Below are 26,204 nucleotides of genomic sequence, written 5' to 3' on the forward strand. Positions count from 1 at the left end.
TCTTTAGTAATGGCAACTTCACTTACTTCTGCTCCCTGACACTCCTGAAATTCCAGCATACTGATAATGTCTTCCAACAACTGCCATTACTATGTCTCCAGCATCATTTTCCAGTGGTTCGATATTTACCCTTGCCTCTCTTTTACTCCTAATACATCTGAAGAAACGTGTGCTATCCTTTTAAGTATTATCGGCTAGCTTACCTTCGTATTCCATCTTTTCCCTTGTGATTTTTTAGTTGCCTTCTGTTTGTTTTTAAAAGCTTCCCAATCCTCTTAGCTTCTGACTAATTTTTGTTCTACAAAGTTTGTATTATATGCTCTCTTTGGTGTTTGACTTCCCTTGTCAGCCATGGTTGCGTCATTGTGCCTTTATCATACTACTCCTTCTTTGGGGTATATCAATCCTATACCTTCTGAATTGCTCCCAGAAATTCCAGCCATTGCTGCTCTGCTGTCATCCCTGCTAGTGTCCTTTTTCAATCAACTTTGGCCAGTTCCTCACTCATGCCTCTGTAACTCCCTTTACTTCACTGTAATATTGATACATCTGACTTTAGCTTCTCCCTCTCAAACTGCAGAGTGAATACTCTCATATTATGATCACTGGCCCCTAAGGATTTCTTTGCCTCAAACTCACTAATGAATTCCGTTTCATTACACTACACCCAGTCCAGAATAGCTGATTTCCTAGCGGGCTCAATCACAAACTGCTCTAGAAAGCTATCTTGTTGGCATTCTACAAATACCTCCTTTGGGATTCAGCACCAGCCTGATTTTCCCAATCTACCTGCAAATTGAAATCTCTCATGAATATTGTAACATTGCCCTTTTCCCATTGCTTTTTTATCTCCTTTTGTCATTTGTAGCCCACAACCTGGCTACTGTTCGAAGGCCTGTATGTAATTCCCCTCGGGGTCTTTTTACCCTTGCAGTTTCTTAGCTCTATCCACAATGATTCAATGTCTTCCGATCCCATGTCATCTCCTTCTAAGGATTTGATTTCATTTTTACCAGCAACGCCACGCTACCCCTTCAGCCTCCCTGTCTGTCCTTTTGATACAGTGTGTATCCTTGGATGTTAAGCTTCCAGCTATAATCTTCTGTTAGCCATGACTCAGTGATGCCTACAATGTCATACCTGCCAAACTCTAACAGTGCTACAAGTTCATCTACCTTATTCCGTATACTGCGTGCATTCAAATATAACACCTTCAGTCCTGTATTCACCCTGCTTTTCAGCTTTCTGCCTCGCTCCCTAAAATCTGTCTTCAGGACCTCCTCGCCTTTCCTACCTATGTCATTGGTGCCAATATGTACCAAGACTCCTGGCAGCTCACACCTCTCCCTTTAGGATGCTGTGGACCCGATCTGAGACATCCCTGACCCTGGCACCTGGGAGACAACATGCCATCCGGGTGTCTCTATCATGACCACAGAATCTTGTCTCTATTCCTATAACTATGGAACCTCCTGTGACTACTGCAGTCCCCTTCAACTCTTCTGAGCCACAGTGCCAGGGTCAGTGCCAGAGACCCAGTCGTCGCCCCCTCAATAGTACCTAGAGCGGTATACTTATTACAGTATTGAGGGGAACAGCCACTTTTGTTAATAATGTTAGTTTACTGAAATAATATTTCCTTTACTTACAGTATTGTTTCTAATGTAAAGTGTTTGAGAATATGGGTTTCTTTTTGCTCTGTGCATTCCCTTACATTGCATCCTTTAAGTAAAATTGGGGAAGGTGAGTGTTATAGAATAGTTTGATGGTGCAGCTCATGCTGAAGAAATCAAGCACAGCAGGTGCCAGTGAGGAATCGGTACGCACAATTTTTTAAGCTCTTAAATGTTGCTGTGGAAAGAAATGAAATTTATTTCAAGCCTGAACTGAATGACTACATTTGTTTTTAGATGATAAAAAATAATTTACCAAAAAGTTTATTTTACTGAATGTTATTGTTTTGCCTTGTTATCTTAGCAATCTGAAGAGGAAGCTGTTGCTTACCTGGAACGGAGTGACGGGGAGGAAAGTTTTGATCCTTCTGATCTTCCTGATCCTGATAAATGTAGAGACTCCGATGAGAACAATGACAGTAGTGTTTCGGAATCTGAAGACTATTACAGGTTAGTTTTCTTTTGTGCAGAGGAATCTTTGTTCTTGTTTCGTACAGAGAACTGTTTTGCCCATGCTTAAAAGTGAAAAGGGCCTTTACAAAATGTTCCCTGATTGCTAGTAATTAGTTCAGTTACCAGTATTTTTAAAAGTTACAAGATTTCAAAGACCCTGTTTTTTCAGTTTCTATGGGAACTAATCTGGCTAAGAAAGGAAGGGGAAATTCTTTAAAGTTTTACCAGATTATCTTGTCAGCAGCAAATGAAAATTGAAATTTAATGGATGGAAAATGGAGATCTTTGTGCCACATTGCTTTAGTAGGTATCTTTATGACTATGCCATACTAGTTGCATTCAGGTACTGCACTCTAAGATCTATGGAAGTCACTGTAATGACATGAGAGCTCTCTGCACAATGACTGAGTGCCTTTGAAATTGCACTGACTATACAAGATATCGAATCTTGTTGATTTCTAAATAATTGTTTCCAGAGAGACGATCCATGTTCTTTTTTGCCAAGGCATTTGTCCATTGTAAAAAATATTGTTCGTGTCTTATTTCTCTGATTCGGATAGCTTAATTTATCATTTTTGCCTCTCTTATGGAGATGAAATGCTTTTGTTCAACCAGCATGATTATTAGTTTAGTCATTTACTTTTTAGTTTTCCTTTCTTTATTATGTGATAGTTTTTTTTTAATGACTGTCCAAAAGGAATTCTCCAGGCTTTCTAATATTATTACAGCTTCTGTTGCTTTCTGTTGTACACCATAAGAAATGCTTGTCAGTTAGCTTTAATGTTGAAGTACTGTAAGTCTTAAATATGCTGCTTTTCCCTGTTCTTTTCAGTGTCCCTAGTTTACTGTGCACAAAGCTATTCTGAGATCTGTGCTGGACTCACTCACTCACTCATCTTGATAATTGCAAAGTGCCTTCCTTTACAGCCTTTGGGCTGGCTTGCTGATTTGATAAGTGCACTTTCCCAAAAATGTAAAAGCACTTTTCATGTATCTAATTAGCTGAGATGCTTTATTTATTGAGGCCTGTATTATTTTATTTGGATTGATGAGGCTATACACTGTGTTTAAAACCTCATACGTTATTAAGAAAATAAGTGGGTGATACTTAAAAGTAGCATCACATTGCTGGAAAATAACTGGAAGGCTTAAGCATCAGTTTAATTTGGAATCATTTTGTTTTGAGTTACAAGAAAAAAGTTTTTTTTATGTATGATCTTAGGAATTGTTTTAAAATAACTTGATGTTGGCAAGCTTTTGCCAGAAACTCAGGTGGACCAACTAATTGAAACCATGGTTACAAGAGCACAACATAATTTGCGTCCAACTCAGTCTTTCCTCCAGCTTTGGGGCAGAAGCACTTGGACAGATTATGGAAATGGTCAAAGATGTGACAGATGGAATATAATGCAGGGAAGTGCATGGTCATGCACTTCGGCAGAAGGAATAAAGACTTTCTAAAGGGGAGAAATTCAAAAATCAGAGGTGCAAAGAGATTTGGGAATTCTCATGCAGGATTTCCTGAGGTTTAACTTGCAGGTTGAGTTGGCAGTAAGTAAGGCAAATGCAATATTAGCATTCATTTCGAGAGGGCTAAAATACAAAAGCGAGTATGTAATGCTTAGGCTTTATAAGACATTAATTGGACCGCAGTTGGAATATTGTGAGCAGTTTTAGATGTGCTGGTATTGGAGAGGAGGAGGTTCACCGAGAATGATCCCAGGAATGTAAAGATTAACATATGAGAATCTTTTGATGTCTCTGGATCTGCACTCACTGGAGTTTAAGAAGAATGAGGGGCAGAAGAATCTTATTGAAACCTATCGAATATTGAAAAGTCTGGATGTGGAGAGGATGTTTCCTATTGTGAGGGAGTCAAGACCAGAAGGCACAGCCTCAAAACTGTGACTCATCCATTTAGAACAGAGATGAGGAAAAATGTACTTAACCAGAGGGTGGTAACTCTGTGGAATTAATTGCCATAGGTGGCTGTGCAGGCCAAGTTATTGAGTGTATTGAAAGCAGTGGTTGATAGGTTCTTAATTTGTCAGGGCATCAGCTGTTACAGGGAGAAGGTAGGAGAATGGGATTGAAAGGAATAATGGATCAGCCATGATGGAGAGGTGGAGCAGACTCAATGGGCCAAATGGCTAATTGTGCTCCTATGTCTTATGGTTTCAGGCAGAATTATAAGCTTGATAGGACACTTGTGCATCTGTAAAGAGTGACCACATGTTGAAATGAAGCGGAAGAAAAAAGCTGAAAGCTTTGTTCGGGAAAAAGATCTATTGAGTCCATTTCTAAGTGGGGAGGGGCTGGCTTTTTTCTCATCTGTACTTAAGAGTAGAGCTGGATTTAAAGGAAAGGCTGTATTTATTTTTACTTTTTTGACACACAGTGTGGAGTAGGCCTTTCCAGCTGCGCCACCCAGCAATCCTCCAATTTTAATCCTAACCTACTGCAGGCCATGCTCATGGCTAGAAAATGTAAGCATTGTACACATCCTTGTCTGAGATGAGGTAATTGACAGATGTACAGAGATAAATGGACAGGGATATGCAGTTCGAAACAGCAAAGTTATATTTTGCTTAATTTTCATTGTAAGTTTCAAACCAGATCTAATGCCTTTATATTTTTGCTCTCTTCATTGCCGATAAACACAAAAAAGGCAGCCAACCATTAGTATCCATCCCTGAGATTTTCACCACACATTGAAACACCTGCCAACCTACCCACAGTCTTGTTCAATCTTAGTGCGGCTAAACCCCACTTCCCTTTTTTGTTAAATGTATGTTGCTTGCTTACTGATTTGCATATTTTCATAACTGTTAGTAGTAAGGTAAAAAGTATATGTAATAAATAGAGGGGGCATCTTTGATAGGTTTCTGAATGGAATGGTCAGTAATGCAATTTGAGCCCCAAAGCACCAAGCTAACAGATTTAATTTGTGTTTTTTTAATATTCATTTTTGGGATCCTGAATCAATGCTATCTTTCAGGGAAGTGTACTCCCACAATGCTTTTGGGAAGTGAAATTTTAGGCCTAGTAATGACGAAGGAAGATAAATATATTTCCAAGCCAGGATGGTGAGGAACCTCAGGTGATGATATTCCGATTTGCCCTTGACCTGTGTGGTAGAGATTGCAGATTTGGGATAAGTTATTCAAGTAACCGAAATGAATAACGCAGTGCATTTTGTGGATAGTATCACTACAGCTACTGTGTACCAGCAGAGTAGATAATGAATGCTTTGGGTATTGATGAGGTGTCAATCAAGCAGGTGCCTGGTGCTGAATGGTCAGGAGAGATTTTGCCACCACTTTCCATGACTCCTTGTTTCCTTCAGGGGCAGAAGGCCCGTAGAGTCAGTGCCACATGCAGAACAGTTGCATTCCTCCACTTGGATCCCCCAACCTATTCTCTCCATATTCTCATCAACTTGCCCCAAGTTCTGCCACTCACCTGCATGCTTGATGTAATTTACAGCAGCGAATGAATTTGTCAACCCGCAGGACATTGGGGTGAGGGAGGAAACTAGCATACCTGGAGGAAACCAATCTGGTTCCAGGAAGAACCTTCAAACTCCATACATATGTAGCACGAGTTCAGGAATGAGTGCCAGGTCACCGTGGTTACCTATTCCTGTAACCATGGTGTTTTGTCATTGGTCCTATTGACTTCCTGGTGAATTCAGGATATTGAAGTTGAAGGACTCGGTGAAGGTAATACCTAACTACTTTCACTACTTTCAGATATTGTAAATTTGAAAAGGAGACCATACTATGCATGTGTTTTTATATAAAATGGAATTTAATTTATTCATTCATTGTAACACAGTCATCCTGATCCATAAAGCATTATTGTTATAAAAGAGCAAGTTCTTCAATTCTCCTTGCGAAGCAGTTTAAGTTTTATTGACCCTTGGAAGAAGACCCTTGGAAAATGCTTCTGTTGGAGGAGGCAGCATTTTTCTGATTTTATACAGCTGAAGCTGAAAGAAACATTGCAAATTTTGTTTTACTAGTAGCTTGTAGATGTATTGGATCTATTGTCATGCCCCTCGCTTGGGTGGTGTGGTGCTCAATTTGTAGTTTAAAGGGACTTGGAGACTGCTCAATCTGGTATCTGCTGATGCTCCCCTAACTTCCTGCTGACACTTCTCTAAGTGTTATGGAAATATTTAACTTTTGAGTTGTATGTGATCTTCACTGCAGACTATAGAGGATGCTTCAACATATTTCAATGTGAAATGCTTAACAATCTGATAAATCTCTGTGCTAAAATTGAAGTTTATTGTTTAAATTAATTTTCAACCACTTTGGCATTTTTTTTTCTTGCTAAGTACTGATAAACTGATTATATAGAAAATAAGAGGCACACATTTATGGTTTTCATAAAATAACTCCTTCAGTGTGTGTGGGATATTTGATTTTAGATCAACTAATTTTTTTTAACTGGAGTTTTATTTTTATTAAAAATACATTTTGCTGAGGTTTCTTTTGTTCTATTTGATTTTTTCTTTCAAAATGTTCTGTAAAGCTTTTCTGTCTTGAATTTGCTGGGGTTTCTCTCTTTTTGTTTATAACAACAAATTAAGTGCCAAGACTGAGCAAAGAGTACTTCCATGATCGTTGGTTTGAGATCACAATGATCTGTCATTTACCTCCATGTACCTTCTCTTATCACATCTCTTTATGACTAAAAAACTATTGATTTCAGATACAAAATAAGCAATTGAGCAGGATTCAGTTGCTGTTTGCAGAAGAGACCCAAATTCGTTCTATGCATCCAAGGGGACATTGCTTTGTGGATCCAGAACTGGCTTGCCCACAGATGGCAAAGAGTGGTTGTAGACAGGTCATATTCTGCATGGAGGTCGGTGACCAGTGATGTGTCTCAGGGATCTGTTCTGGGACCCCTACTCTTCGTGATTTTTATAAATGACCTGGATGAGGAAGTGGAGGGATGGGTTAATAAATTTGCTGATGACACAAAGGTTGGGGCTGTTGTGAGTTATGTGGGGGGCTGTCAGAGGTGACAGCAGGACATTGATAGGTTGGAAACTGTCTGAGAAGTGGCAGGTGGAGTTCAACCCAGATAAGTGTGAGGTGGTTCATTTTGGTAGGTCAGATATGATGACAATATAGTATTAATGGTAAGACTCTTGGCAGTGTGGAGGATCAGAGGGATTTTGGGGTCCAAGTCCATAGGACACTCAAAGCTACTGCACAGGTTGACTCTGTGGTTAAGAAGGCTTACGGTGTATTGGACTTCATCAACCGTAGGATTGAGTTTAAGAGCCGAGAGGTAACGTTAAAGCTATATAGGACCCTGGTCAGACCCCACTTGGAGTAGTGTGCTCAGTTCTGGTCACCTCACTATGGGAAGGATGTGGAAACTATAAAGAGGGTGCAGAGGAGTTTTACAAAGATGTGCCTGGATTGGGGAGCATACTTTATGAGAATAGGTTGAGTGAACTGGGCCTTCTGTCTTTGGAGCAACGAAAGATGAGAGGTGACGTAATAGAGGTGTATAAGATGATGAGAGGCATTGATCGTGTGGATAGTAGAGGCTTTTTCCCAGGGCTGAGAGGGCACAGTTTTAAATGCTTGGAAGTAGGTACAGAGGAGATGTCAGGAGTAAAGTTTTTACGCAGAGAGTGGTGAGTGCGTGGAATGTGCTGCCACAACGGTGGTGAAGGCGGATACAATAGGGTCCTTTAAGAGACTCCTGGATAGGTACATGGAGCTTAGAAAAATAGAGGGTTATGGGTAACCCTAGGTAACTTGTGAAGTAAGTACATGATCCACACAGCTTTGTGGGCCGAAGGGCCTGTATTGTGCTGTAGGTTTTCTATGTTTCTATGCATCAACCAAAATAATTTTCTACTGTTTTACTTGAGTTATATTGAAAACTTAAATCATTGTCCTCTAGATATCTTAATTCCAAGTAACACTATTGTAGTTTATGCATTCTCTCCTCATAATTTAATCCTTGAATTCCAGGAATCCTTATGGTAAATTAATGCTCCAGGGCCAGTAAGTTCCCTGAACTGCTTATAATACTCCAGATTTTATTGAACCAGTGCTACAAAAAACTATACATAACTTCTGTTATCCTGAACTGTACTGCAGTTCTCTGGCTGTTCAGTTTTGCAGTCCATTAATCTGTTTGAATATTTTCTGAACCCTTCCTTGACTTGTTAATGATCTAGTTACACAGTCTCCTGAGACACTTTGTAACTCTGTTGCTTTTGAAAGTACTCCATTTTATCCCAAATAGGCAACAAAGCATTTGTATACTTTGAAATCTGTTTACTACAACCATTTTATGATTTTATGTTTTCATCGGTATTACTTGTAATATCATCTACCACTCTGACATTGTCAAACTTGGATCCATGCCTTTCTGTTCCGTTCTATAACTAATGTCTAATAGTGAAAAAGTGTTATGGCAAATTGATGAAGCAGAATATTTGGCCCAATAGATTTTTAATTGCTAGTTAAAGTTTATGATAGAATACCCAATACAAACTGCCGTATTATGCAGAAGTCTTAGGCAAATATAAGTATAGCTAGGGTACCTAAGACTTTTGCACAGTACTGGAGTTATCAACATGGATTGGACAACAAGGTAAGTCTGGCGGGAACAAAGAATATTGGGAGTGTTGAGGGCGGAGTACCATGGGAGAGGTGTGGGACATGTATCAGAGAAAGAGTGCCAGGGCTGGGGATGGCATGGGTGGAGGTATACCCAGCTCTGGGATACCAGGCAAGGTCATTTCATTCTAAGCAAGTGGCTTATTGATCATTACAGGATGTCACTCTCTGGTGCTTTGCGTTCCCTCCCCTCTCCCTTCCCCCTTTCCCAACCATGCTTTCCCTCTTGCTGTCCCTTTCCCGCAGTCAGTCCACAATACAGACCCATTAACAGAATTGGGTTTATCATCACTCATATGTCTAAATTTTTTTAAAATCATGGCAGCAATACAATGTAATAGCTACATATGTGCCTAAGACTTTTGCACAGTACTGTACATGTTGGTTCTCCATCAGCATACATGCTGAGTGGTGCCACAATAACAATCTCCTGCACAATGTCATCAAGACCAAGGAGCCGATTATTGACTCAGGAAGAGGAAATCGGAGGTCTAGGAGCTAGTCCTCATCGGGGGATCAGAGGTGGGGAGGGTCAACAACTTTCAATTCCTCGGTGTTATTGTTTTGGAGGACCTGTCCTAAGCATATACAATTATGAAGAAATCACAGCAGCTTCCTTAGAATTTTGCAAAAATTTATTATGACATCTAAAACTTTGACAAACTTTTATAGATGTGTAGTGGAAAGTACATTGACTGCCTGCATCACAGGCTGATATAAAAACGCCAGTGCCCTTGAATAGAAAATCCTACAAAAAGAAATGGATATGGCTCAGTCCATTATGGGTAGCGCCACCATTGTTGCAGGAAAGCAGCATCTATCATCAGTGACTCCCATCAGCTCGGTCATGCTCTCTTCCTGCTGCTGCCATTAGGAAGAAGGTACTGCAGCCTCAGGACTCACACCACCAGGTTCAGGAACAGTATTACCCCTCAACCAACGGACTCCTGAACCAGGGAGCATAACTTTACTCAACTTCAATTGCACCAACACTGAACTATTCCCACAACCTATAGACTCACTTTCAAGGACTCTTCATCTCATGTTCTCGATAGCGATTGCTTATTTTTGTTCTTCTTTTTGTATTTGCACAGTTGGTTATATTTTGCACACTGGTTGTCGCTCAGTTGGTGCAGTCTTTCATTTATTCTAATATGGTTATTGGAGTTATTGAGTATGCTTGCAAGAAAATGAATCTCAGTTATATATGGTGACATATATGTACTTCGATAATAAATTTATTTTGAACTTTGAACTCTCTTTGCAGTGTAGCATTTCTGTGTAATGACTTGGACTAATCAGAATTTTCAAATTATAGAATAGGAATTAGCTGAGACGTTGACCTCAATGCATATATGCTGCAGTTTGAGGTATTTTGGCATTAATATAATCATTTAAACTAATTTTTAAATTGCTGATCAAATTAACTCTTACTACTGCAACTAAGAGCATTGTCAGTCATCTTTACTGTGATTCATAGGTACAAATAATTATCAAGCGGTCAAGACAAGCTTTAAAAAGCCGGGTTGCATTGTGCAATTATGGAATGTGTTAAATGTGCTCATGTAGGGAATCCAGGTTGGGGTTGTTGCTGATATATCCTGATAATTGATATCAGATCATCACTATGACTCATGCTGAAGAAGCTTTGTGTCTTGTTTTTTTCGTGGTTATCATTAAAGTGCAATTCAATGTACTACATATAATTGCCATCATGAGGCTACTTCCCACTTATCCTTCCAGAAGCAATAACAAAGACAACAATAAGTTGAAAAACCAGCTCTCTCACTAATGCTTAAATTAGTTAATATAAATGGCAAGCAGATTTGTTTCTGTAAGTTGGAACCATAACTACTTGCTGTTCTATATATGAATATTTTATATTACTTAAAATATTCATTGCATGTTGTATGTACGTATAACAAGGTTTTGAGTTGCATCATGTTTTCTATAGTCCAAAGATCACCCTTCTTTTTGTTTCCAGTTAATTTATGTTTTTTTTCAAAGAAAATTAGTCTCAGTTGTTACGTACCCAGTCACTGGGTTGCCAAATCAGCAGAAATGGAACGCTCGTCGGAGTCTGTGATTACTAGGAACTAATAAAACTTTATTAAAGAAATAAGTGATACAGTACTCTAATCGTAAGGATATAAATGTAACAGGTTAGCAATGATAATACACACATATACACAGAACTAGGATAATAAGAATCAACCAAGCTCTATTGCAGTCTAGGGGTAAAATGATCAGTCTCAAGTGAAGCAGAGTTCAGTTCAGTTCAGTGCAGTTCGAAGAAGTCGCTGTTGTTTTACCGTTGGGGAGAGAGAGAGAGAGAGAGTGGGAGATGCAATTGGTTTCAGGCAGACCTTTTGATGTCTTCGCAGTTGGTTTCGGGCAGACCTTTTGATGTCTTCTAATCCCGCTGTGCTCACCGACTGTGACCCCTCCGTTCCAGATACGATCGTTCTTCTGCGGTGAACCCGGCACCCAGGCAAGGGCGGACACACACCCCAAGTTCCCACCGATTGTACCTTTACACCCTGTGAGCCTCTGATCGGTTCCCGCGAACCGGTCCTCCAAACTCCTACCACTTGTGGGGGCACACTGCTCTTTCCAGGGTCTCATGGCGTGTCTCGTGCCTTAGCAAACCTGCTCCTTTTATCCCCCTGCTGGGGTATCACCTGTCTATCAAACTTCAAACAGTTCAGGTTCAAAGCAACTGGTCTGTCAATATCTGAATTGTGTTTCTTTCCTGTTAATCTCTCCCTTCTCTCTCATTAGCATTTTGAATGTTTCTACATTGTCTTCCGTTATCTTTCTCATTAGCATCATCCGTCCGGTAACTCTGCTTGGCGTAACACATGACACAGTTAATTGAGAATGTTTTAAGTTTTACTAAAATAAATAAAAGCTCTGTATTCTTTTATTTACCTGTTTTCTGGTGCACTTTGGCAAGAAGTTGATCTTAATTAATCTTTTAACTGAGCCCTAAGCAAATTAAAACATATTTTAATATTGAATAAAACAGTGATCCATTTTCCTGGAGGAATCAGTCAAAACTTAAAGAGATTCAATTTCACATTAATATATTTAAACACAAGAAGTCAATGTTTTCAATGCTTGAGAGAAGTTTGGATAGGTACATGGATAGTAGGGAAATAAGGGATTGTGATCCAGGTGCAGGTCATTGAGAGTAGGCAGTTTAAATTGTTTCGACATGGACTAGATGGGCCAAAGGGCCTGTTTCTGTCCTGTACTTCTCTATGATCCCAAGTAAGAGACACTACACATGGATTTGAATTCTAAATCGCTATACAATTTCTTAAATTGTGACAGGAAATAGGAGCTAAAAGAAAACAGTAAACACAGATGACCATCTGTGCTTTAGGCCATTATGCCAAGTGTGATGAAATACTGCACCATGAAGGCCCATCTGAAATGTTATCAATGCTTGACTGAAAGCTGTGTAAAAGGGGGAAAAGCTCGGTGAAACCTGAAAAATGAATGTGGCACCACAAATATTAAGCTGTGTGTTAAAAATAGCAGACTGAAGTTCACCGGGCCAATGGGCATGCTTTTCTTGCTTCCACTGTGATGTTCACAGCCTTACAGTTAACTCTGGTCTTCTGTCTGCCATGACCTTTATCCATAATTTTACTAATTTACAGCTAATTAGAGTTAATTTGCATTGTGTATGCTATTTTGGCAAAGAGAATGGAACTATTACACAATGCACACCTCTGGCTGTTGATATCATTCTGCGGATATTGTATTGACATATTGTATGCACAAAGTCATTTTAGTTGAAGTGAACTGGCTGCACAAACTTCCATTAAGCAAAGTTATACCAAAAGAAAAACAAAAGGCTACTGAAATAAAAACAGAAAATAGTGAAAATACTGTATCTTGCCCTCTAGGATATTTCTGGCAATTTTTATTTTTATATCAATTTGCTGTAGTTTTGACTTTGGAACTGGTCTTAATTTCCATTAATAACCTTGGATTTCTGTCAAAGAAAGGAAATCTGTGCTGAATTTCATCCATCCATTGTAGAATCATAGAAAGTTACAGCACAGAAGGAAGTCCCTCTGCTGATCATATGCATGAATCCCACTTGAGACTTTGTGACTGCCAGTCTGTAGGTTATAACAGGTCAGAAAAGTACTTTCTAAATATGGTGAGGGTTTTTGTATCCAACAGCTTCTCAGATGCACCAGTCGTTGGAACTGCTATTCTACTTCTTCTAGCATTACCTTAAATCTGTGTTCCCTACCTTTCAACTTCTCTGCTGTGAGAAAAAGATTCGTCTTTTATTCAGCCAGTCTTACTTTCTCACAACCTTTTGTACTAATAAAACAACCAAAGAAAAGAATCCCAGCCAATCTTGCTTTATAATTTGCATTCCCCAAATCTGCCAGATTGCTCATCAATCTCATCTCTTCCCTTTCTAATCTTATCACATCCTCCCCATAATAAGGTGTTAAGACAATCCTTAGTTAGCTGTGCCTAACTAATATTTTCTACAATTCTAGCAAAGTCTCTGTACTTTAACCTTCAGGAATCTGCAAATATTCAGCCAAGATCCTTCTGTTCCTTTACACTTCTTAATATCTTACTAGAATAGCTTATTTCCTTGCCTTATTTACACACTCTTAAGTACATTTCTCACATTTCTTTACACTTAATTCCATTTGTTACAGTTTTGTTTAGCTGATCAATCCATTGGTTTATTTTTGGAACCTCTTCCCCTTAGTCAACCATATCACCATGATTATTAATTGTGATTCTTTAAGTTTAATATAAAAAAGGAAAGGTATGTCACATCTGGAGTTTCTCCAATTAGCGGACGATTTCCCTCCTCGCCTCTCTGATGTAGTGGGGAACCGTGTACGAGGCAAGTTACAGCAGTGGTTTGCCATTGCCTTCTGCCGGGTGAGTTTCCAAAGAGATCACCAGCTCGTAACCCAGCACAGATAGAAAGCGTGCAGGGATGCCGGCTGGATTCGAACTCGGGATCTACTCCACCAGCCGGGTCAAGTTTAATATAGACATGGAGCCAAGGTATAGTTGCGAGACCTGCAGAACCCTCTTGCCTGGAGCCTATTTATTTAAAGCCACGTGCTTTCTGTCACAAATGGTATGAAATCAGAATCATTGGGTCCATTGGGTGTTACTTTTCCAAGCAGTTTGCCAGGTGATATTTTGTCAGACACCTCTCTAAGTACACATTGACAATGTGATCCAAATCACATACCTTGCCCTCATCCACTCTCCTTGTTATTTCTTCAACCATTAATCAGAAATCACTTTAAATTAAATATCCATGCTGATTGTCCTTCATTAAACTGTGTCTTTAAGGAAAAATTATGCATTATCCAGAGAGAATGCCTTGGATTGTTAATCTTCAGAATAGTGTTTATCACCTCATTGGATTAGAAGTGGGAGATGTAATTTGCCTACACAGTTTATTTATTAAAGAAATTGTTTTGATGGACATCTCATTGCTTTGATGTCTGGTTATTTTGGTTTTATGTGTGTCATAGTCATAGTCATACTTTATTGATCCCGGGGGAAATTGGTTTTCGTTACAGTTGCACCATAAATAATAAATAGTAATAAAACCATAGATAGTTAAATAGTAATATGTAAATTATGCCAGTAAATTATGAAGTAAGTCCAGGACCAGCCTATTGGCTCAGGGTGTCTGACCCTCCAAGGGAGGAGTTGTAAAGTTTGATGGCCACAGGCAGGAATGGCTTCCTATGATGCTCTGTGCTGCATCTCGGTGGAGTGAGTCTCTGGCTGAATGTACTCCTGTGCCCACCCAGTACATTATGTAGTGGATGGGAGACATTGACCAAGATGGCATGCAACTTAGACAGCATCCTCTTTTCAGACACCACCGTCAGAGAGTCCAGTTCCATCCCTACAACATCACTGGCCTTATGAATGAGTTTGTTGATTCTGTTGGTGTCTGCTACCCTGTGTGTGTGTGTGTGTGTGTGTGTGTGTGTGTGTGCGTGCGTGCGTGCGTGCGTGTGTGTGCGCGCGCGCGCCCTTAACTCCTGGTGGAGTCATCGGGGCGCCATCATGACAAGCTTTTTTTGCACCGATCTTTTTGGTATGCTCATCGTACGGCGTGTCTTGGGCATCTGAAACCTGAAGCCCATCCCTCTCCAGGTTTTTTTTTTACGAGGTCGAGTTGTTAGCTTGATACTCAACCCAGGCACAGATGGAGAGCGTGCAAGGGTGCCGGCCGGATTCGAACTCGGGACCTCTCGCCCCAAAGTCCAGCACTGATGCTACTATGCCACCAGCCGTTTATATGTTTTAAATTGTTGAGAAGTTATTGTCAATGAAAATTGCTTAATTTTATACCATAATACCATAAGATATAAAAGCAGAATTAGGCCATTTGGGTCTGCTGCACCATTTCATCATGGCTAATCCATTTCCCTCTCACCCCAATCTCCTGCCTTCTCTCTGTAACCTTTCATGCCCTGACTAAGCAAGAATCTGCCTCCACAGCCACCTGTGGCAATGAATTCCACAGATTCACCACTCTCTGGATAAAGAAATTCCTCCTCCTCTCCATTCTAAATGCCTGTCCCTCTATTCTGAAGCTGTGTCCTCTGGTCTTAAGAGTCTCCCAACCATAGGAAACATCCTCTCCACTCTATCAAGGCCTTTCAATATTGGATAGGCTTCAATGAGATCTCTCCTAATTCTTCTGAATTCCAGCGAGTACAGGCCCAGAGCCATCGAATGTTCCTCATATGATAAGCCCCTTTCAATCCTGGAAACATTTTCATGAACCTTGTTTGAACCTTCTCCAGTGTCAGCACATTCCTCCTTAGGTAAGGGGCCCAAAACTGCTCACAGTACTCCAGTTCACCAGTGCCTTATAAAGCCTCAACATTACATCCTTATTTTTATATTTTAGTCCTCTCAAAATGAAGGCTAACAGTGCATTTACCTTCCTCACCACTGACTCACTCTCCAAACTAACCTTTAAGGAATCCTGCACAAGCACTCCCAAGTCCCTTTGTACCTCAGATTTTTGAATTTTCTCTTCATTTAGAAAACAGTCTAACCTTTTATTTCTTCTACCAAAGTGTATGACTATACACTTCCCGACACTGTATTCCATCTGCCACTTCTTTGCCCATTCTCCTCATCTGTTGTTTGGATTGTATCTATCCAGCACCTTCTGAATTGCTCGAAGAAAATGCAACCGTCACTGTTCTGCCGTCATTCCCGCTAGTGTCCCCTTCTAATCAATTTTGGCCAACTCCTTTCTTATGCCTGTGTAATTTCCTTTATTCCACTTTAATACTGATACATCTGATTTTTACCTGCTTCCCAATTTGCAGGAGAATTATATCATATTATGATCACTGGCCCCAAAGAGTTCCTTTACTTTAAGCACCCTTACCAAATCCAATTCATTGCACAACACCCAACCCAGAATACCTGATCCCTCAGTGGACTCAACCACAAGTTGTTCTAAAAGCCATCCTGTAAGCAATTTACAAGTCCCCCCTCTTGGGATCCAGCACCAACTTGAGTTTCCAATTTAGCTGCATATTGAAATCTCCCATGACTATCATAACATTCCCAATAATGTTGAACCTGAAAGAGTCAATATATTCATTGGATATGTACTTGGTTATAGAAAGGCAGTATTAGTTTAAATTTAGAGCATCTCGGCCTATTTTACTGGTCCAAAGCAACATATTGAAGATGCTGCAATTCTGAAATAAACTGAAAATGCTAGAAATACTCATGGTTTTAGCAAATCTGTAGAGAGAATAAGCTTTTCAGATCAATGATCTTTCAGCCCTGGAAAAAGTTAGACGTTATCAAAAAAAATTTAAATGCCGTAGGCATGGCAAGGGCAGAGATAACAAAAACATTGGAATGCAATGGATGGGGCAGGTGTGAATAATAATCATTGGTGATAAAGCCGTGTGGCAGAGAGTCAACAAAGTATTATTAAGGAATAAAAATGATGTGTCTGGAGATGATGGAAATATATAATAATTCGCTGAAGTTGAAAACAGAAATGGTTAAAAACTCAAAGAGTTGAACATTATGAATGTGAGAAACGGTGCTGGAACCATTGAACTCTGATTTTGAGAGCAGGAATTTTCAATGCAGCTAGTTGGAAAATAAGGATTTATTCTTTATGCTTATGTTGGGCTTCATGGAACCTTTATGGGAGGCTGAAATCCAAAGTCAGTGGGAATGGGTTAGACAATTAAAAGTAAGGCAGAAGATTGAGGGTCATATTCATGGACTGAGCAGCAACATTCTGCAAAGTGGCTGTCTAATCTGCTTTTGATCCCTCGGTGTGGAAGATTTCATATCATGAGTAGTAAATGCTGTACATTAAGTTTGAAGTACAAATGGGGACCTAAAAAGAGCGTTTGAGCTTCGATATAGCGAGAAATGCGAGGACGGGAGTGGTCATTGATAGTAAATGTGAAGCAGGGATTATCAGGAAGAAGAGTCCAGTTGAGATGCTGTAAGCAGGGTGATGATGAAAATGTGCCTGATGCTGGCATTCTGCTTAGAGGTAACAAAGTACAGAGAGAAGATGTTGAACTTGGAGGCTTGTGGGGTGGAAAGGGAGACCTTAACCTTACTCTGGACTTGCAGTGGATTCTGCTCTCTGATCTAGAAATCAAGGTTTAAAAAGGCAAGTTGAGGGAAAGTGAAAGTGGGAGCAGATTGAAATTTGGCTCGACTTATTTCCTTCATTGCTGTTTAAGGAGCAGTTTAATGTGAGGCCCAATTTCAGCAAGTGGAAGGAGGGTGGCAGTGGGAGTTGAGGGTCTGATTGGTCCTCTGTTCAAGAAAGAAATGAAGAGTCCAGAGGTTGTTTTGATAGGGAATGATTAAAAAGAATTAGATGTCCATGAGGACAAAAGATAGTTAGGGCCAGATTGTTCTACTAAACTAAAAGCAGGTTGCTGGAATTAACTTCAGGTCAGGTGGCATATGTGAAGAGAGGAAACAGCTAATCTTTTGGGTGGATGAAAGTGCGTTGACATAAACCATTAATTCTGTTTCTTTCTCCATAATCGCTGTCAGATGTTTTCCAAGAATTTCTGCTATTTCAAGCTCCCAATATCTATAGAATTTTTGCTGTTGAATTACTATTTCATTTCCTTTTGTTTTTGTTTTCTCTTGGATTTTGTTTTATTTTACTTTTAATTCAAAAGCTATTCATAATATAGCTAGAACTATTCAAGCAATTATTTCATATGGCCCACCATGAGTTCGACAGAGAGGCCACTGTTCCAACTAGAAAGGAATAATCGGTCGACTGTTTATTCCTTTCCACAGATGCTATCTGACCTGAGCACCCCAGCATTTTGTGTGTGTTATTCCGAATTTCCAACATCTACAGAATCCCTTGTGCTTGTGTCTCTTCTAAGTGTTTGTAATCCATAATCTTCTAAATCTGTCTGAGTAAACATTAGCATTTTCTAGGAACAAAATACTGCATTGATATTATTCTGAGCCTATTTATTAAGTTCATTGCCCATCAGTCCTTCAGAACATGTATTATTTATGCCCAGTTGTTCAGAATCAGCTTTATTATCACTGACATTAATCACAAAATGTGTTGTTTTGTGGCAGTAATACAGTGCAGGCATAACAAATGAATTTCTGGTCAAAATGACGCCAGAGAACGATTCCTCAGGCACCATCTTCCAGATAGTCAGTCATTTCATTCTTCTACATCTTCTGCTTATTCTTTTTATCTTAATTTTGTTTTTGAAACTGACTTGGTCTGTGGTTTGTTCGAGTGAGCTAGCACTCTGCTGTGACTGAGAAAACACCAGGGGAGAAACTACCACAAAGAGAAGCTCAGCAACAAGGTGAAGAGCCATGATCGACTATATTTCTCGCCGATTAAAGTGTCAAGGAAGATTGAAACATCGAGGCAAATGCGGAGAAAAGCGAGTGGTTCTTGGAGAGGCCACCGAAGGGGCCGGTGATTCAAGTCATAGCCCTCGGACGGGCCGGTGGTTGGAGTCGCTGCCCTTGGAGGGGCCGGTGGTTCAAGTCATAGCCCTCGGAGGGGCCGGTGGTTGGAGTCGCTGCCCTCGGAGGGGCCGGTGGTTGGAGTCGCTGCCCTCGGAGGGGCCGGTGGTTCAAGTCATAGCCCTCGGACGGGCCGGTGGTTCAAGTCGTTGCCCTCGGAGGGGCCGGTGGTTCAAGTCGCTGCCCTCGGAGGGGCCGGTGGTTCAAGTCGCTGCCCTCGGAGGGGCCGGTGGTTGGAGTCGCTGCCCTCGGAGGGGCCGGTGGTTCAAGTCGTTGCCCTCGGAGGGGCCGGTGGTTCAAGTTGCTGCCCTCGGAGGGGCCGGTGGTTCAAGTCACAGCCCTCGGAGGGGCCGGTGGTTGGAGTCGCTGCCCTCGGAGGGGCCGGTGGTTGGAGTCGCTGCCCTCGAGGGGCCGGTGGTTGGAGTCGCTGCCCTCGAGGGGCCGGTGGTTGGAGTCGCTGCCCTCGGAGGGGCCAGTGGTTGGAGTCGCTGCCCTCGGAGGGGCCGGTGGTTGGAGTCGCTGCCCTCGGAGGGGCCGGTGGTTGGAGTCGCTGCCCTCGGAGGGGCCGGTGGTTGGAGTCGCTGCCCTCGGAGGGGCCGGTGGTTCGAGTCGCTGCCCTCAGAGGGGCTGCTGGGCCCCGATGCTCTTGAAGATGTTATCGAAATTCTGAGAATTATGGATTGGACTGTAGTTCATATTGGTCTCTTTCAGTTCTATGTTTTTATCATGTACTCGCCCATTCTTTCTTGTTGGGATTAATGGGTTGGGGAGTTGGGTGATCTGTTAGTCTTTGTGTGAGGGAGGGGTTGGCAGAGTTTGGGGTTTGTGAGTTTTTGTTATTTTTCTTTTCATGCGGGGGGATTGATGTCTTTCAACTACTCTGGTTTTCTGTATTTTGTGGCTATCAGGAGAAGACAAATCTCAGAATTGTGTTCTGCATACATACTTTGATAATAAAATGAACCTTTGAAATTACTATGCTACAATGAAAATAAATAGTTTAAAAGAGTAATAGTAACGTATTTTCATGGATGTGTGAACCACTTAGAAATCTTTCCATCACTGACCCCTCAATAAGAATGTGTATATATTCTCCTGATTTCCCCTTCGTGAAGTCCACAATCTATTCCTTGGTCTTGCTGACACTGAATGTAAGGTTATTGCTGTGAGTCCTGTCTACCTCCTCACCTCTATCTGCCAACAACAGTGGTGTAATCAGTTTGTAGATGGCAGTCGAGCTGTACCTAGCCACGTAGTCATGAGTGTACAGAGAGTAGAGCAGCTTGCTGAGCACAGGTCATTGAGACGCCCCTGTGATGATTGTCGGTGGGGAGGAAACGTTGTCACCGGTCTGTACTGACTGGTGTTCTGATGAGGAAGTCAAGAATCCAATTGCAGAGGGAGCTTAGAGGTTTAGAGTTTGAAGTTTGTTGATTAGCACTGAGCAGATACTGATGTTGAACACTGAGCTGTAAATCGATAAACAGCAACCTCACATGGGTAATGCTATTGTTCAGATGGCTCACAATCCAGTGGAGAGCCAGCTAGATTGCATCGGTTGCAGACGTGTTGTGGCGGTAGGCCAATTGCAGTGGATCCAGGCCTTTGCTCGGGCAGGAATTACCTCTGCCTTTGAACAACCTCCCAAAGCACTTCATCACAGTAGTGGTGAGTGCTACTGGGCAGAAGTCATTAAGCAGCTCTCTCTTCTCCTGTTGGGCACCAGTATGCCCTTTGGAAGCAGATAGAGAATGCCAGCTGCAGCAATGAGATGTTGAAGATGTCCTTAAACCCTTGGTTGGCACAGGTTTTCCTCACCCTGCTAGGTACATTGGAGTCTGACACCTGGCGAGGATATGTTAGAAATACAGATTTCACTAAGATGTGGTCTTCCACACCTTACATTCTAAACAAAATATGAATACTCTTACAGAGATTGCAGTGTTTATCAGCATTGCTTATGTTTCCCCAAGTAAAGATTTAGAGATATGAATGTTCTATTCTTTGTTGTTTTTTTGGTGCTTCAAAGCAAGGCAGGTAGAACCTTGCTTTGAAAGCAGAGCAATTTTTGAACAATGCAGTTTTATTAGAATTGTGAGTTATGCTATTTTCTTTTCCTGATGAGTTACCTGCATCAATCTTTTGCATGAGGGTTCTATGCTTTGGTTCCGGAAGTACCAAATGCATTAATGAAAGAACAGCTATTCATATGACTTATTTAATGGTGATATAATATTCCTCAGAGTCTGCAGAGTTTCAGTTTGGTGAGTAAAGGAGACGGGAGTGACAGTAAATAGGGATGTTCAGTTGAAAGTGTGAGTCAATACAAATCAAATATTTTTCTAAGAAGTTGGTGAATATTTTTTGATTTTTTACTTTATAGCTATCAGAAAAAGTGAGAATATTTTTGCACACCATACTCCATTTCACGTCTGCAACCCAGTCACTTAACCTGTCTCCATTCTGTTGTAGACTGTGTATCTCACAACTCACATTCACATTTAGACATGTGTCATCACTAAACTCAGGTACATTTTCATCTGATTAGTAAAAATCATGAATACCCTGTGCCCATTACAACCCCAGTTGCACCCTTTTAATAACAGTTGGTCAAACTCAGTCCTGTTAATTCTGACTGTTTGATGTCTGCCCTCATTCCATGCCAACCTTGTGCATCCTTGCATCATCTTATGAAACACTTCTTTAAATTTGATTTGAAATAGAGGTGTATTACATCTAGTAGTTTCCCTCATCTGCCCTGCAAAATTACATCCTCAAAAACTGAATTTGTCATTAGCTTTTTACCCTTCACAAACTGTGGTCACTGATATGCTGTTCTGTGATTTTTGTAAACGTCTTGTTACCACATTTTTGTATCTTTCAAGCATCTGGTATCAGGCCAAGAAGTTTATAGTTCCCATTTCACCTCACTTGAAACAATTATGTTTACAAAATTCCAGTTTGTTGGTCTTATTCCTGAAACTAGGAGCTCTGAAAGATCATGACTAATTCAGCTGCCTGTTTTAGAAATGTAGGATGTAGACGGTAAGACCCAGAAGGTTTGCCAGATTTCAGTCCCTTTCATTCCCTTTCATTCCAACGCTATGCTCCCTTTATAGATATGGTGCCACTCTGTTTCTTCCAGCATGATCTCGGGTACATTCTTCCAAAAGGAGTCCAGATCCCAGCTTGTTGGCATATAAGCAACATACATCAAAGTTGCTGGTGAACGCAGCAGGCCAGGCAGCATCTCTAGGAAGAGGTACAGTCGACGTTTCAAGCCGAGACCTTGAATTTCCAGCATCTGCAGAATTCCTGTTGTTGGCATATAAATGGCCTCTTTCAATGAATGTATCTGGCTGCACTGAGAATGGATTTGACATCAAATGTTTCTCCAGTTGGCAATCAGTGGTGAGTGGTGTGCTGCAGGGGTCAGTGCTGGGCCCACAACTGTTCACAATATACATTAACGATCTGGAAGAGGGGACTGAGTATAGTGCATCTACGTTTGCTGATGACACTAAATTGAGCAGAAAAGCAAATTGTGTAGGGGATACGGAGAATCTGCAGAGAGATATAGATAGGTTAAGTGAGTGGGTAAGGATCTGGCAGATGGAGTACGATGTTGGTAAATGCGAGGTCATCCACTTTGGAAGGAAAAATCGATGTTCAGATTATTTAGATGGTGAAAGATTGCAGCATGCTGTTGTGCAGAGGGACTTGGGAGTGCTTGTGCATGAATCACAAAAGGTTGATTTGCAGATGCAGCAGGCTATCAAGAAGGCAAATGGTATGTTGGCCATTGCTAGAGGGATTGAATTTCAGAGCAGGGAGGTTATGCTGCAACTGTTATAGGGTACTGGCGAGGCCGTGTGCAGTTCTGGTTTCCTTACATGAGGAAAGTTATACTGGCTTTGGAGGTGGTGCAGAGGAGGTTCACCAGGTTGATTCCAGAGATGAGGGGGTTAGACTAAGAGGAGAGATTGAGTCACACACATAAAAGTTGCTGGTGAATGCAGCAGGCCAGGCAGCATCTCTAGGAAGGGGTACAGTCGATGGTTCGGGCCGAGACCCTTCGAGCTAGTAAGAGATTTGAAAGTGGGAGAGGGAGGGGGAGATCCAAAATGATAGGAGAAGACAGGAGGGGGAGGGATGGAGCCAAGAGCTGGACAGTTGATTGGCAAAAGGGATATGAGAGGTCATGGGACAGGAGGCCGAGGGAGAAAGAAAAGGGGGAGGGGGGAAAAAGCCCAGAGGATGGGCAAGGGGTATAGTGAGAGGGACAGAGGGAGAAAAAGGAGAGAGGGTAAAAGAAAACAACAGGAATTCTGCAGATGCTGGAAATTCAAGCAACACACATAAAAGTTGCTGGTGAACGCAGCAGGCCAGGCAGCATCTCTAGGAAGAGGTGCAGTCGACATTTCAGGCCGAGACCCTTCGTCAGGACTAACTGAAGGGATTTGAAAGTTGGAGGGGGAGGGGGAGATCCAAAATGTTAGGAGAAGACAGGAGGGGGAGGGATGGAGCCAAGAGCTGGACAGGTGATAGGCAAAAGGGATACGAGAGGATCATGGGACAGGAGGTCCGGGAAGAAAGACAAGGGGGGGGAACCCAGAGGATGGGCAAGGGGTATATTCAGAGGGACAGAGAGAGAAAAAGGAGAGTGAGAGAAAGAATGTGTGTATAAAAATAAGTAACAGATGGGGTACGAGGAGGAGGTGGGGCATTAGCGGAAGTTAGAGAAGTTGATGTTCATGCCATCAGGTTGGAGGCTACCCAGACGGAATATAAGGTGTTGTTCCTCCAACCTGAGTGTGGCTTCATCTTTACAGTAGAGGAGGCCGTGGATAGACATGTCAGAATGGGAATGGGATGTGGAATTAAAGTGTGTGGCCACTGGGAGATACCGCTTTCTCTGGCAGACAGAGCGTAGGTGTTCAGCAAAGCGGTCTCCCAGTCTGCGTCGGGTCTCGCCAATATATAAAAGGCCACATCGGGAGCACCGGACGCAGTATATCACCCCAGTCGACTCACAGGTGAAGTGTTGCCTCACCTGGAAGGACTGTTTGGGGCCCTGAATGGTGGTAAGGGAGGAAGTGTAAGGGCATGTGTAGCACTTGTTCCGCTTACACGGCTAAGTACCAGGAGAGAGATCAGTGGGGAGGAATAGGGGGGACGAATGGACAAGGGAGTTGCGTAGGGAGCGATCCCTGCGGAATGCAGAGAGAGCGGGGGAGGGAAAGATGTGCTTAGTGGTGGGATCCCGTTGGAGGTGGCGGAAGTTACGGAGAATAATATGTTGGACCCGGAGGCTGGTGGGGTGGTAGGTGAGGACCAGGGGAACCCTATTCCTAGTGGGGTGGTGGGAGGATGGAGTGAGAGCAGATGTACGTGAAATGGGGGAGATGCGTTTAAGAGCAGAGTTGGTAGTGGAGGAAGGGAAGCCCCTTTCTTTAAAAAAGGAAGACATCTCCCTTGTCCTAGAATGAAATTCTCATCCTGAGAGCAGATGCGGTGGAGACGGAGGAATTGCGAGAAGGGGATGGCGTTTTTGCAAGAGACAGGTTGAGAAAAGGAATAGTCCAGATAGCTGTGAGAGTCAGTAGGTTTATAGTAGACATCAGTGGATAAGCTGTCTCTAGAGACAGAGACAGAAAGATCTAGAAAGGGGAGGGAGGTGTCGGAAATGGACCAGGTAAACTTGAGGGCAGGGTGAAAGTTAGAGGCAAAGTTAATGAAGTCAATGAGCTCTGCATGCGTGCAGGAAGCAGCGCCAATGCAGTCGTCGATGTAGCGAAGGAAAAGTGGGGGACAGATACCAGAATAGGCACGGAACATAGATTGTTGCACAAAGCCAACAAAAAGGCAGGCATAGCTAGGACCCATATGGGTGCCCATAGCTACACCTTTAGTTTGGAGGAAGTGGGAGGAGCCAAAGGAGAAATTATTAGGAGTAAGGACTAATTCCGCTAGACGGAGCAGAGTGGTGGTAGAGGGGAACTGATTAGGTCTGGAATCCAAAAAGAAGCGTAGAGCTTTGAGACCTTCCTGATGGGGGATGGAAGTATATAGGGACTGGACATCCATGGTGAAAATAAAGCGGTGGGGGCCAGGGAACTTAAAATCATCGAAAAGTTCAAGAGCGTGAGAAGTGTCACGAGCATAGATAGGAAGGGATTGAACAAGGGGTGATAAAACCGTGTCGAGATATGCAGAAACGAGTTCGGTGGGGCAGGAGCAAGCTGAGACAATAGGTCGGCTAGGACAGGCAGGTTTGTGGATCTTGGGTAGGAGGTAGAAACGGGAAGTGCGAGGTGTGAGAATTATAAGGTTGGTAGCAGTGGATGGGAGATCCCCTGAGCGGATAAAGTCAGTGATGGTGTGGGAGACAATGGCCTGGTGCTCCTTAGTGGGGTCATGATCGAGGGATAAATAAGAGGAGGTATCCACGAGTTGTCACTGTGCCTCGGCAAGGTAGAGGACAGTACGCCAGACTACAACAGCACCCCCCTTATCAGCGGGTTTAATAATAAGGTTAGGATTAGTGCGGAGGGAGTGGAGAGCAGAGCGTTCCGAAGGAGTGAGGTTGGAATGGGGACAAGGTGCGGTGAAGTCGAGACGGTTGATGTCCCGTCGGCAGTTAGCGATAAAGAGAACCAGAGCAGGCAGAAGACCAGAGCGGGGTGTCCATGAAGAAGAGGAGGGTTGAAGACGGGAGAAGGGGTCATCGGTGGGGGTGGAAGAGTCCTTGCCGAAGAAGTAGGCTCGGAGACGGAGACGGCGGAAGAAAAATTCCGCATCATGGAACACGGAACTCGCTGAGGTGTGGGCGAAGGGGGACAAAGGTGAGGTCCTTACTGAGGACAGAGCACTCTGCCTCCGACAGTTGAAGGTCGGAGGGGATGGTAAAGACCTGGCACGGATGAGAGCTGGGATCGGAGGGGGAGGCTGGGGGTGTCAGTGGAGAGGGGAGGGTTGGGGTGAGAGGAAGATGGAGCCTCTGAGGACCCAGGAGCTGACGGTGGGATCTGAAGGAGATGGGATTGCAGAGTATTGGTGGGGGAAGGGGAGACAGGAGTCACAATAGCAGCATATAAAGACCCGGCCTGGTGTTCAAAGCTGGAATCTTGAGAGCTCGGATCAGAGGGGGGAGGGGGGAGGCTGGGGGTGTCAGTGGAGAGGGGAGGGTTGGGGTGAGAGGAAGATGGAGCCTCTGAGGGCCCAGGAGCTGACGGTGGGATCTGAGGGAGACGGAGTTGCAGAGTGGTGGTGGGGGAAGGGGAGACGGGAGTCACAATAGCAGCATATAAAGACCCGGCCTGGAGTTCAAGGCTGGAGTCGCAGTTCACATAAAGACCCGGCC

The 26,204-nt window shown here is 42.5% G+C and overlaps 1 protein-coding gene across 1 annotated transcript in view; it reads left to right on the plus strand.

Annotated features, from left to right (window-relative positions):
* Nucleotides 1–26,204, plus strand: part of ddx10 (DEAD (Asp-Glu-Ala-Asp) box polypeptide 10) — a 291,208-nt gene that overhangs the window by 235,978 nt on the left and 29,026 nt on the right. Inside the window, exon 17 of the mRNA XM_063054140.1 lies at nt 1,978–2,123. Coding sequence (XP_062910210.1) covers nt 1,978–2,123 — 146 coding nt within the window. The remainder of the gene's footprint in view (nt 1–1,977; nt 2,124–26,204) is intronic.

The sequence above is a fragment of the Mobula hypostoma genome, chromosome 7 (genome assembly GCF_963921235.1).
Source record: "Mobula hypostoma chromosome 7, sMobHyp1.1, whole genome shotgun sequence".
Classification (NCBI taxonomy): Eukaryota; Metazoa; Chordata; class Chondrichthyes; order Myliobatiformes; family Myliobatidae; genus Mobula; species Mobula hypostoma.